The sequence below is a fragment of the Prinia subflava genome, chromosome 11 (assembly GCF_021018805.1).
Source record: "Prinia subflava isolate CZ2003 ecotype Zambia chromosome 11, Cam_Psub_1.2, whole genome shotgun sequence".
In the NCBI taxonomy this organism is placed as follows: domain Eukaryota; kingdom Metazoa; phylum Chordata; class Aves; order Passeriformes; family Cisticolidae; genus Prinia; species Prinia subflava.
Genome location: NC_086257.1, coordinates 13,400,022 through 13,413,684, shown reverse-complemented (window position 1 = coordinate 13,413,684; position 13,663 = coordinate 13,400,022). Strand labels below are relative to the sequence as shown.

General features: G+C 51.7%; 1 protein-coding gene across 2 annotated transcripts in view; it reads left to right on the top strand.

Annotated features, from left to right (window-relative positions):
• BDH1 (3-hydroxybutyrate dehydrogenase 1) overlaps window positions 1-13,663 on the top strand; it is a 25,131-nt gene extending 11,468 nt beyond the window's left edge. Inside the window, exons 7-8 of one of the 2 annotated variants that reach the window (XM_063408671.1) lie at window positions 954-1,448; window positions 9,269-13,663. In XM_063408671.1, coding sequence (XP_063264741.1) covers window positions 954-1,423 — 470 coding nt within the window. In that variant the 3' untranslated portion in view covers window positions 1,424-1,448; window positions 9,269-13,663. Of the gene's footprint in view, window positions 1-953; window positions 2,803-9,268 lie in introns of those variants that run through there. The other variant, XM_063408670.1, reaches the window with a different exon arrangement.

Below are 13,663 nucleotides of genomic sequence, written 5' to 3'. Positions count from 1 at the left end.
AAAAGCTTCTTGCAGGGAAGTTGTCACTTTGCACTGTTACTCTGACAGCCTGTGATGTAGGAAAAGAGGTGGTTGTACCACAAAGGCATGTAGACCTGGAGCTGGCCTGGGTTTCAGCATAAAGGGGCAAAAGCTTTCCTGTGCTAGGGCCTACTGTCTGACTAAATGAGAGGATTTCTCACTCTTGAGGCATCCACAGGCATTAACAATGTTGCCCTGTGCTGCAGACCTGGGCTGGATATGGCCTGGGCAGCCCTTTTTCCACCATGGAAGGTTATCCACTTCTGAGGTCAAAGTTTCTCTTTCTAATACAACTTAGTAATTAGCTCTGGTAGAAAGTGCAGAGAACTCCAACCTCTGCCTAGACTACAGCATCCACAGCCTCTTAACAGCATTTTCCCCAGCCCAAATGGATGGTTCTGCCAGGGAAGAAAGGCCCCTGTGCCTGGAGCCATAACCCAGTTGTCACCTGGAAGAGTGCAGTGGACTTAAGCTGCTCTGCCCATCGGTGGTATAGGAACAATCCATTCCCTTTTGAGAAGCAGACACTCTGAGCCACCACTGGCCTTTGATTTGCAAATAAACAAACTCAGCTTTGGTGCCAGAGGCTTTCCTTGCTCCTGCTTTCACTTGTCTGGGCTCAGTCCAAATTGCTGCTGAGCAATCCTGTTTTCCCCATGCAGGTTCTGTCCAGGCTCTCCTGTGTTCTCCAGAGCACTGAGCTTTCTGTGTCAGCATGTGCCTGTTCCCTCAGGTAGAATGAGCCAAGGAGCACCAGCAGTGGGCTTGTTCTCCTGCTGAAGGCCATTGCCTAGGGCAGCACTGCTGAGGCAGAGCCATGAGCACGTCTGCCAGGCAGCCCTCAGTGGGCAGGGGGGTGTTGGGTGGTGTGTGCCAGGTGCCTGCTCCAGGTCAGGCACCGGCTCAGCTGTGCTGTGCCCGTCTCTGCCTAGGTCGTGTGGTGAACATCAGCAGCATGATGGGGCGGATGGGCAGCCCTGCCCGGTCACCCTACTGCATCACCAAGTTCGGCGTGGAAGCCTTCTCCGACTGCCTGCGCTACGAGATGCAGCCCCAGGGCGTCATGGTCAGCATCGTGGAGCCTGGCAACTTCATCGCCGGCACCAACCTGTACAGCCCCGAGCGCATCAAAGCCATCGCCGACAAGATGTGGGACGAGCTCCCCGAGATCGTGCGCAAGGACTACGGCAGGAAGTACTTCGACGAGCAGGTCAGCAAGATGGAGTCGTACTGCAACAGCGGCTCGCGGGACACGTCGCCGGTGATCGAGAGCGTGGCGCACGCACTCACCGCCACCGCGCCCTACACCCGCTACCACCCCATGGATTACTACTGGTGGCTGCGCATGCAGATCATGACCCACATGCCCGCCGCCATCGCAGACCGGCTCTACGTCTACTGAGGCCTCACGCTCATAAGCTACCCAGGTGGGAAATTTGTTTTAAAGAGAGCTTTGTACACACTTCCCATTAGTCCTTTTTTAAAATTTTCTAACCTCATTTCAGAGTACTGTATTTTAGCTCTAAAGGGTTCATTTAAATGTCTGACATAACCTAAAAGGCGGTAATTTGCAAGGGATGTTTCGTAGGCAGGAATATGTTATGTTTGTGCAGGGACAATGATTTTTTGCTATTTATTTCATGTAATCCGTTCTTTTTTCACCTCGAATATGAAGCTATAATCATTATTTATACTGCAATTGCTCTGAAGCGTTTTCAGAATAATTTCTGCCGATGGCCAAACACAATCTTCACAATTCCTGCCTAGGATGCAGCCTTCACACCATAAAACAGAATCCCTCCATGCTCTAGTGGCAAACCACTGCTTCCTCATGACAAAGAATGTCCAACTGACTTTTCCAGGCCTGGTCACAATAGCCCAAGGCAGAGCAGAGACTTCTTTAATTTGAGGATCAGAACTCAAGATGCTCAAGGTGCTGAAACTGAGCAACTGACCCGTCCCTTTGTCTCTTAGAATTATCCTGATGAAACATTAGAGAAAAGGAACCAGTCTGCTTCTCTTGCATGCTTTCTTGCAAAGGAGTTCAATGACCCAGGGACTCAACCTTGGAGACTTTCCCAGTGGGAGTTTCTTACTCACATGAGCATTCCCATGACTGTGAGCAGCTTTACGCACAGGACTGCAGGTGTCAGGATTGGCCTGCAGTGACATTTGCTTTCTCTTCACCGGTATCTGAAGCTGAACTCCAGAGTTAGCTCGGAGAGGAGTTTTGCTTGAGCTCTTGTGGTTTGTGAGGAACACTGCGGAGCAGAAGGAGCAGAGAGGGTTACAGTCACATCAGTGAATGCCCTTCTTGCCAGAGACCTCAGTTACAGCCAAGTATTTGTACAGCACCTTGCACAGAAGGCCCTTAACCCTGACCAGGCCTCCAGTACTGCAGCACAGGTGATGATAACAATACCAGCTTCCATTGAAGGAGTCACTGAGTTGAAATACATGCAACATGACATAGATCTATCAAAACATCCATAACAATAAAGTTAACTTTAGGAGCAGTCTCATTTCCGTGATGGTTGTTTACATATCTGAGAAACATTTGTTTTGTATTTTAAGAAAAGAAAAGAAAAGGAAAAAAAAAAAAAGGAGCCTTTCATGGGGAATTCAGGAAGAGTAAATTTTTTTAAGCTTGAAAGGCAAAAATAAAAAGTAATTATTGACCATTGTTAGTAAAGTTGAAAAGATCTCATGTGCTCTAGTAACATACTGTGACATGATCAAACTCCTTTGGCTTAATAAATGTATACATGAATGGTAACAAAATTCAGAGGCTCCCTCTCTTTATTTTTGAAATATATAAGGTGAAGGCTCATATTCTGTAGTGGTGAGGTTCATGCCTGTTGCACACACACATCATTCAGAGGCTCATTTGCAGTCTTGAGCCTTTCACGTGTGTACTGGGATCTTCAAGACTTCTGTAGGAGTACCAGCTGTGTCCTGGATCTCGTGACAGAGATGCCTAAACCCCTGGACTCCGTGTATTCACAGCTCTTAAACCTGCATTTGTAGTGGACTCCTGCAGATTACAAAGGATTATTATGGATTATTCCTAAGGGATCAGGAAAGGAAACTGAGCTCTGAAGAGGGGAGGGTTGTGGCAGTGATTCAGCAGAGGAGCACGCAACAGATCACTGACAGATCCCCAATGAATTCCAGGAAGAGACTGGTGTCCAAACCTTCCTAATTTTCTCCAGAATCCCAGCAGTGGTTGCTACCTCTTGAGTGCAGGGCGTATTGCCTTGTTTTTCAATACAAGGACTCTTCTCTAGGACAAAACATGAGTGTGAACTACCCAGCAGGCACAAGGACTGAATTGCAAAGCTGAGCAAAACACCTGGATAACACTGCCTGTTGCAGATGATACAGCAGAGAGAGAAAAGCTTTTACAAGGGAAGTTCTTGTAGTCTAAAATTTAGCTCTTAAGATGCTAAGTAGCATTAAAAAATCATGTAATTCCACCTGGGATGCTAGCTCCTAATTTTACTTCTTGGTTTTAATACAAACATAAGTGGAGTTAGATATGCAGGAAACTGAGTGCACAGCCAGGTTATCTCAGTTTAGCTCAGCGACCCTGGGAGCAAACGTAGCAGGTGTTCAGCAGCAGTGTTCATTCCCAGGCAGGAGGATAAAGCTGAGCAGGGATAACTGCACTCACATCTACGTGGCATTTCTTCTGGAGGCTCCTGAGCTCTCCCATGAGGTGGCCCCCGGGAGCTCTGGAGCTGTGCCACTGTTCCAGGGCTGGAGGAACAGGGAGCTGTGTGCTTCCCTATGCTGGGGAGGCAATGGCTGGGGTGCTCCTGTGCATCCACAGTTGTTCCAACATTTCTGTGAGAGTTTTCCGACGCCGGGAGAGTTTGGCAGCGGATTTGTGGTCAGGAGGGCTGGCTAGTTTTTCTGTTGGGATCTTGGCAATCCCCTGATTTCAGGGTTTGCCCTGAGAAGCGCATTAAAAGCTAATCCCCTCTGGGTTTGCATGACTGTCCTTTTGACTCAGAGCACTCGAAGTCTGCCTGCCCAGTGCCACTGCAGCTCCTGGAATAGCTTCAGCTCAAGTTTATTTGAAGACTGAAAAGAACATAAAAGGACTTGGCCAGGCACCTGGCCCTCAATATTCTCAAGGCTGCCTCAGTGGCAGCTTCTGCTCCCTCAGGAGGAGCTGGGGAGCCTGGAGGGGTCAGTTTGTAGGGGTGCACACACCTGAGCTCTGCTCTGGTCCCAGCTGGCTGGAGGAAGGGCTCTCTCTTCCCAGAGTTCTTGCCGGGTGAAGACCCTTGGCAGTGACGCAACAGATGTCACTGTGCAGTATTCCTTAGGCAACCTGGAGTTAAAAATAACTTTCCCTTGGGTGGTGGGAAGTAGCAGAGATGGAGTAATTTTAACTACAGCTGTTACATCTTGTTCTGAGCCTTAATGTGGAAATCATGAAGTCCTACCCACTTCAAAGTCCTACCCACTTTTTGCTCCTGGTGATGAAGGTAGTGAGTACCAGCATTTAGTGACTCCTTACTGCCACCTCGTCAGGATGAACTGCAGGAATTGCCCAGTTAAACAGGAGATAATTTCACAGCCAGAAATTCACACACCTTCAGGAGACCTGCTCCCACATCCTGGCAGAGGTCTGGCCCAGGTTCCCTCCTGGGACTCAGCCCTGTGGGTCTGGCTGAGACTTATCCCAGAGTGGCAGTTGGGAAATAGGACTGCTCTGGAAGCAGAAAAGAGGAAAGGACCACTCATGCTCAGGCATTGTTAAACAGCAGACCACAGGATGTCTTTCCCAATTAAATTAAATATAACAATTATATAGGTCCTCAACTAAACATAAGAGTGGCTCAGTTGCTGAGCTACAAAGTCAAATCCCTGTCTGTTCTGAGGCTGGGCTAAAGCCAAGAGGGCCTTGCTTTAAGGTGTGTGTGCAGCTGCTGGCACTTTGAAGGCTGTGGCTCTGGAAAGGAAGTATCTCCAGAAAACAAGAAGGGAATCATAAGCACAACTCACACACCTGATGACACTTCCCTGGGAAGGTACTGCACAGGATTACTGCACTGGTTTCTCTCCCCTCTTTCCCAACAGTGATGTAGGATTTGCTGTGCAGCCTTGGGGTGCTGTGGGCTTAAACTGGTACTTCCCTGTACAAGAGGAGGTGCTGGCTGGTACCAGCAAAGCAATAAGCAAGCAGTTCCTCACTGAGCAGGAGTGCAAGAAACAGGAGATGCCAAGGCCAGGAGCAGCCTATGCACCTGTCACGTGGATGGCCACCTTTGCTTGTCACCTGAGCATCACGACCCTCTCTGGGTGGTGGGTGAAAGGGGTGCTGAGCGTGGCCCGATGGGGCACATGTCACTGTCAGCTGTGGGGAGGGACTGCTCAGCACTGCCCCTGCCAGCAGTGAGGCTGCTGATGGCAAACACGGGCATGCCAGCTTGGCCTGTGTTTCTGGGGACCTCCACCCCCACCAGGCAGAGAGGGACATGCAGTGGCACAGATGCCATCCTTCAGCTCTCCTGCAACCCATGAGGGAGAATGGTTGCCTACCATTTTCCACCTTCCAAAGGGTCTCAGGGCCTCAGGGCTGCCTGAAAACCACAAATCAGGCTGTTCTGCTTCCATAGCCAGCAGGCCTGTGGTCTGTGGAGAGAATAGGGGTGAGGAGTCTGGCTTAGGTGTAGGTTGTTAGCTTAAAATAATTTTTGCTAACATAGTGTTTTGTTTGTGGTTATTTGAAGATGCTTTTTGTAGCATCTGTCCCAGATCACAAATGAGTATTTCTGACTTTCTGGGGCTCTGCCACCATAATGAACTGGAAGAAGGAGTGTACCTGGCTACAGCCTCCTCCAGTCATCCTCTCCCTCCCTTCCCTGGCACAAGGTTGTGCAATTATTTGTGTGATGTGGGACACCTTCAGCAGAAAAGCTTGGGAGACCTGTGCCAGCACCCACACGAGTCCTGGGGAATCAGAGCTCTCCCAAAGCAGCGCTGCTCTGCTTTCTCAGCCACACAGCAAGCGGGTCAGCCCACCCACAGCCCAGCTGGCATCTGTGGTGCTGAGGAGCTGTGCCCTGGAATTGCAGTCTCCCTGCAGCCACCCCAGACAGGTGCAGGCCTCGCCAGGGACTTTGGCCATCCTCCCTTTGTCTGTCTGACAGGCTTCAATGTGTGGTGTTTGCTCCCCTCCCTGCTTACCTCTCCTTCAGCAAAAGGGGCACTGAGGAGAGGGCTTGTCTTTCCCAACAATCTAGTCCCATGAGTTTAGTCTTTTATGTCCAAGGAAGACATAGAAAACTAAAATCCCCCTCCTGATCTTGTGCAGGCATTCATCCTTGAGCTTTATTTTCCAGACAGAGTTGCAAGTTGGGAAGCAACCGGATCCTGCTCGCCTCCTCTCCCAATACCCACACACCAAAACCCCCAGAAAGCTCCTTGCTGGAGCTGGGGGTGAAAGTGTAAATGTTCCCATCCTCGTTTCTTCCCCTGCTGTGAATGTCAGAGCAGTAGCCTAAAAATGCAGTAATATCCAGAGCGATCACTGTGGTGGTATTTCTGACTTTGCCTGGAGCAGGATGAACCATAAATCTTGTGAGATAATGTGTTGCCACAGAGACTTCCAGCCAGTTTTTCAGGCCTTAGGAGTCTTAATGCTGCCAGAGCATCTGAGCCAGCCCACCCAGAGCTGGGCATTATTAGCACAGAAAGCAGCAACTTTCTGTCATATCCATGAAAACAGAGTATTTGTTGCTTCCCCTATCTGAGATTTTGGAGGTATTGTGGGAAACTTTACCAGGATCCAATCTTCCACACAGTGAAACTGGAGTATTTGTTGTCATGCGATTGAAAGTGTGACTGATCTGAAGGAGAGACCATAAAAATTAAAGATTGGTTAAGCAAAAATTTTGGTTATTCTTGATGTCTCACCTCTGAATCTGTACTGAATTTAAAACCAGAGAAAGATCTTATTCCCTGATGGGTCATCAGGACCTTGCCAGTTCCAGCTGGGGTTCCCCACCCTGACCGTGGCTCAGGATCCCATTTCAGCCCTGCCTGTGGCTGTGCATTCCATCTGGAGTGGGGATGGAGGATGCTGGTCTTCAGCCCCACTGGGCTGGATTCATCCCTGCAATGCCTGCCTGACCCCTCTCTCCAATCATGGCTCTCTCCAGAGCCCATGATCCTGCTCGGGGCAGGAGCAGCACTCTGGGACAAGGGGGATCTGCTGTGATGGGGATGCTCCTGGCGTGCTGGCACTGCTCACACCCAGCCTGCTGCACTTGGCAGTGGTTCCCTGGCACCAGGAGGTCAGCACCTCCCTCCTTGTCCTGCCTCTGCTTCTTCACCCTCCTGCTGCTTCTCCCTGTGGAGAGGCCCCTGCAGTCCCCCTGTGGCCTGTGGATGTGGCTGTGGTGGATGTGCCTTTGGCTGGGTGCAGGCACACAGCAGAGGGTGCTGGAGTAGAGGGAGCTGCCTTCCTCTGGCTGGCAGCGCTTTCCCTGACCTCCTCTGGATGCCACCCTGCTCCTTGCCTCTCCGAGCCTGCTCTGTGGGGATCAGCTGTGCTTGGCAGAAACTTTTGCAGATGAGGGAATCACCTTCCACCCTACAGAGACAGGGATTTGCATTCCCTTTGCTGATATTTTGGGACAGCCCTACTTCTCTGTGTTGTTATCAGGAGTTTCCTGTGGCGCTGAGTCCCTCAGCAAGGAACTCACCTGCTTGGAGCAGCACATCCCACAGAGAACACCACTGGCGTGCCTGGAAACCTGGGCTCTGCACGGGAGAGGGGCCAAACCCCAGCACAACCCAGCCCAGCCCTGCTTGGATAGATACTGCCTGGACAGCATTCCTGGGGATGCAACCCTTCCTCCTCATCCTTTGAGTCCTCCTGAACTCTTTCCTTGTTTCTCAGCTCCTGGAACATCCCTTGTGCAATTCTCAGCCAGACCAATGCACTTCCAGCTGTGCTGTAGGCACTAATGGGCGAGTGGCTTGGCAGGGTGTGTTGGGGTGGAGGGCAGCAAGAGGCTCCAGGGATTTCAAGAAGTTGGTAGATTTTATTTTCTGCTGTTATTTTTACAAGCAGGTTTCCTGTGCAGGCTTGGTGCTGTCAGGAGGTGTGGGTGGGTGTTCTGTGGGGCAGCAGGGGATGCTGCAGGATGAGATGGGCACACAGGGGGACAGTGTGGCATCTTGAGGAGGTTACAGGGATCCTGCCACAGGATGTGTCCTGCTCTGGCTGCCACTGGAGGGGTGGTGGTTGGGAGGACAGGCTGTCCCCAAGGTGCCAGCCCTGAACTGAAACCCCTGGAGCTCTTCCAGCCACCTGCCATCGGTGCTGTGGCCCAGCTGGTTGTCCTGAGTGCTGGGTGGAGGTGAACAATCATCCCCAGGCCCTGACAAGTTCCCTTTCAGCCCTGGCAGAGGAGAACAAGGGGCTACACATCTGCCAGAGACAATTCAGCGCTGGCACAAAGCACAGACAGTCGAGCCATGCACCAGTGCTGCTGGCCAGGCACGGGCTGGTACCACAGCACAGGGCTGAGCCCCAGCCACCTCCCTGAAAGGCCCTTTGTGGCCCTTTGTGCACCCAGACCCTGTGTGTGCCACAGTCCTCGCTCCTGGCCTCTCACTCCCGGCTGCATCCTACACACAGATGCCTTTGTGACTTTCTGACCCGCTGCAGTTGTGCTCTTGTTTGCACCATAACAGAAACCCAGGCCAAAATCTACCAGAAATTCCTCTAAGTGGAGCATGAAGCAGGAGCAACATGACTTTTTGGGAATTTCCTCTAGATGTGGCCACTCTCAAGCCGTGCTGAGCAGAAGGGCTCAGGTGCCAGTGTCTGGGCTGTGATGCCCTCCCTGGACACACATCTCATCCAAATGCCACATGTCCCACATGGCACTGAGGGTCACCAGCTCTGCTCCTGGCAAAGGCCCATGCCAGAGCTTCACACAGGCCCCAAGGTCTGTGTGCAGGAGCTGCCCTGGCTCTGGGTGCCCACTCACACACGGCTCTGCCCAGCAGCACGGGGGCTTTGCTTTGCTGCTCTGTCCCTCCCTGGATGGAGAGTTTGCTGCTAATGCTGCTCCTGGAGGGCAAATGGGGCCGTAGGTGGCCCTAGGCTGGGCTCAGGGGTGTGGCCTGGCACGTACAGGGGGTCACACTGGGGAGGCAGAGTGGGTAAATGTCCTGGTGTCTGAGAATAACATCAGGCATTTTTCTTTCTCATTCCAAGGAAATGCTGGGACCCTGGAGGACTGCATCTTCTAACTGCTGTTTCTGCTCTTGTGTAATTCTTTAGGAAAAACATCCAGGCATGCCAACTCCATCCCAGAAATGAAAAAAATGCAGCAGAATTCCCAGCCCAGCTGATAGCCAGATCACTGAGGAGGCAGGACACATGATACAGCCTGGCATCTCCAGGGGATGCCCACCAGGCCGAGCTCCTGCTCCCGGAAAGCACCACTCTGGCACTGCCTCCCTCACAGCCAGCCAGCTCCCAGCCGTGGAGATGGGACTGCCAGGACTGCTGAGATCTTTTAAATGTGCTTTTTGACAGGATTCATTGTGGTTTGATACAGCAGAGAGAAAGGGAATCCACCAGGAATTACCCAGTGCCCTGGAGATATCTGTTAGACTGCAGTGAGTATGAAAGCAGCTGAAATTTTTTTAGGGCTTGGCTGAAACATTCTTTAGGCTCCACTCTGGGCAGCTCTTTGAGCTGAGCTGGCGGCTTTGATCCCTCAAGCAGTTGGGAGCACATGGGAACTGCTGAGGCACTGCAGTGGTGAACAGAGGGTAGACAGGGATTTTGCTTTGGCAGTGCTGCAATTAGCTCAGTCACTCAGTCACAACTGTTTTGGAGGATTTCTGACAGCAAACAGGCAGAGCTGGATTTTAGCCAACTGGTAACCAGGTGGTGGATGAGCCTTCAGATGTAATTTTACTGGTACACATACTGCCCCACAGCAGAATTTTTAAAACATCACATTCCTTAAAAGACCTAATTTTGGAGGGAGTGTGAGTGCTGTCAGTGGCAACACCTACTGAAGTGTGTGTAGCAGTCCCTGAGCACGCAGAGGGAAATGCAGATGTGGCTGTTTGGAGATGCTCCTCCCAGCCTGGGGGTCTTTGCAGTCAGGACTCAGCTGTGAGTCCCCCAGCAGGGGCTGTGACCCCTCTGACAGGCAGATCTGTTGTCCTTCTACCCTTTTGGGATCAGCCCTTTTGCAGCCTGATTACAAGCCTGGCTGGAAATGCAGACAGCATGGTTTTGGTGTGAGTCACAGAGGGTTTGGTGGCTTTTCCCTCCCACAGCTCCGGCTGAAGCAGTCAGCTGGCAGCATCAGCTCCTGGCCCCAAGGAGCAGATCTGCAGCCCTTTACTTGGGAGAGAGGTTTGGATGAGTGCTGAGAGGGCTCAGAGAAGCAACTAAGAGTGCCAACTGTTATTCTGGAGAGCTTTCATCTTTTTGGGAAAAGTGACCCCAGAGATCACTGGGCAGGCTGGACTTCCCAGAGATCCTCAGTGGGGTGGGATCTGCTCCTGTGGGCCTGGACTTGGCGCCTGCCGTGCTCCCTTTCCCATCCCTGAAGCAAGCAGAGCTTCTTGTCTTTCCTGGGAGCACAGAGACCTGCCCAACTCGCTCCTCTGCCAGCAGGAGTTCCTGATGTGCCTGGTTCACAGGGAGGGGTGGGTTTTTAATTACACTGAGTGTTACAGCTGGGGGACATGGACAAGTGACAGAGAGGAGAACCTCTCCCTGTCAGGTGGGAACAGAAGCAGCATTTTTGGGGCACAGTCTTGCTCCAGAGGTCACATAATGTCTGGGAGGTGAGGGGAAACCTGACTGGACTGCAGTCAAGGAGCACTTCAGGGAGGGAATTCCTTACCAGTGTGACATGTGCTAACTGCTGCCTTTTATTTGACTACTGTGTGGGGAGGGCACAGAGCTGCACCAAGGTGGGGACCACAGCTCAGCTGCTGGGAACAGGCACTGCCATCAGACATGTCCTCTGCTCCCCAGTCTCCTAAACCATGACAGGCATTTGTTTGAGCACCAAGTGTCTCATGGCTGTGATGGATCCTGGCTTCCAGAGATAGCTGCTCTAGACAGGCTCTCACCTGGAGTTTGCTCAGGTGTGGCTGTGTCTGTGCCCCACAGTGTTTGCAGCACCTTCGAGCTCTGCAGCAGGCAGTGACTGTGCAGGACCCTCATCCTCTGATTTGTAGACACCCCTGATCCTCTGATTTGTACACACCCCTCATCCTCTGATTTGTAGCCCTCCTCGTGTTTCCTCTGCCCCTCACCCTGCTGTGAGCCTCCTCCCTGGGCTGCAGCTCGGGTATCCTGGGCTCCCCTGAGCTCCCTGCTCAGACTTCTGCCACCTTCACCAAGGCTTCTGCGCCATCCCAGACTGTTCCCAACCTTCAGAAATGCTGATAATGCCCCACTCAAAGTCTTACAGTGCCTTGCAGCAGCTGTAAATTGTGGGAGCTGTCTTTTGTGTAGAACAAATGTTATTTTATTTGTACTAGAAATAGGTTGGAAGAACTGTCAATGAATAACTTTGGAAACACATCCCAAAATAATATGAAGTATCTCAGGGTGCATATCCAGAATGGGCACCGCCTCTGTCCTGCCTGAGAGCCCACTGTCTCCAGCACCATGTCCCAGCCTCAGCATCAGCTCATAACATCACCATGAGCATCTGGTATAATGGCAGCCCTGTCATTTGTGCTTACTTATCAGTCTGTCTGTAATTCTCTAATCAATCCCATTATTTATTGGTATAAAATTTGCTACCTAGAGCACCTGAAGGCTGCCCAGGGTCAGGAGGAACACCAACACCATTTTCTAAGTCTGACACTCTGAGGCTCCCCACAGTGAGGGCTGTCAGTCCTATCTGCAGCCATCGCTGTGCAAGGGAAGACAATGACTGCAGGAGAACCACTTCTCCTGGGCTCAGTGAGTCACCAGCCTGTGTGGGTGCCGTTAATCCCCGCGGGTGTGGGGGCAGGTGGCCTCACAAACATGCTATTCCCTGATGCAGCATTGCAGTGGTGCTGGCAATGCCACAGAGAGTTTCCCCCTGCTCTAGGGGGAACCTTTTCCCCCTCACAAAATACTCAGAGAGGGTGCAGGACTTCTCTGCAGCTCATGGCACATTGGCTGGACCATGCTATGGGCTGTTCCAGTGATAGCTGCCATCCTGCAGTGGGAATCCTTTCTTGCCTGGCAGAGTCTTTGCCATTGAGCTTTTCCCTTCAGCAGCAGCTGTGCTGTGCAGAGTGAGGTTAAAAGCTCATAATATTCACTCACCTTAGAGGTGTTCAGGGAGCTCCTAGACCCTCTGTGGTTCCCCACGGGAGCAATCACAGGTAACCTTCCTGGATGAAGCACCTTGAGCCCTCCCCTCAGAGCAGCCCTGTCTGTGTTGCAGCCCCTATGCCGGCTCCTGGGCTCTGCTGGGGGAGCAGCTGGGCCACTGGGGATGCTCCTCTCTGCCCCTGCACCCCTGGGGTGTCCTGGCTTTGGCAGCCTGACTTTGGTCCTGCACCATTATGCACCGGCTGGTCTGGCACACCCACACTTGGCAGGAGCCATGAATAGTCAGTTTGTAATGGAAATGTTGCCTGCAGAACTCCCTCTGCTCCTCAGCAACACCTGAAATCCCTGTGCCTTATATTACATGGTTTGTATGAAAACATGGGTGATATCTAGGCACAAAAGGCACAATTAAAGATAGGATGATACACAGAGGAACCTCTCGGAGTACAAGCTGAAGAGATTCTCCTTCCATCAAATGCTTGTACATGGGAGTTACTGACTGCCTGTGTGGAGAGGAGGCTTGTGGGGAAAAAAAAATACCTTATTTTCCCCCAAGCTTAAAAAGCCTGGTAAAAATCTGTGTTCATGCGTTATTTATTGTCAGAAAATATTTGTCTGACAATTAAAATCACCGCTAGTATCTCTAATGTGTCTTAAAGTTTGATTGCCTGTTTATTTTTGTTAGCAGTGAGATAATTCTTGCCTCAACCAATGACTCTCCCATAGCAGCTTATGGCACCTGTGTGCAGCACTCTGTGTGCCCAGGAAAGGCCATCGCTGGCCCTCCTGTGAGCCTGCACAAGGCACGGCACAGACTGCAGAGCTGTGCTGTGGGTGGTGATGGAGGGGAGGAAACCGGGGAGGAGTGGCTGTGGGCACCAGGGAGGCAAGCAGCGATACAGGACAGACACAAACATGAAGAGCTAAGCCAGGGTGGATTTGTCTGCAGGAGTGATCCACTCCAGGAGTGATGAAGTGCCATGGGCTGGTTTTTAGGGGTTCCCTGGCAGAGTGCCATTGGGGCTGGCAGGGAGGGGAGGTGTTGCTGCCCCTCGACACAGGGCAGAGAGGGCTGCACCTTCCTCGCCCTGCTGCAAGAGGAGCTTTTGCTCACCGGAACCCTGGGGGTGACCAGGTGCTCACACAATCCCTGCAGCAACTCCACTGAGGCTCCCTTGGCAACGGCAAAGCCAGAGGAAGGAGAAATTGCCCACTAGCACGTCCCAAAAGGCAGCATGCTGTAAAATTCATTACCCTCAGCTAGTTTTAGCCCTCCTGTAAAATACATTTTATGTCTAA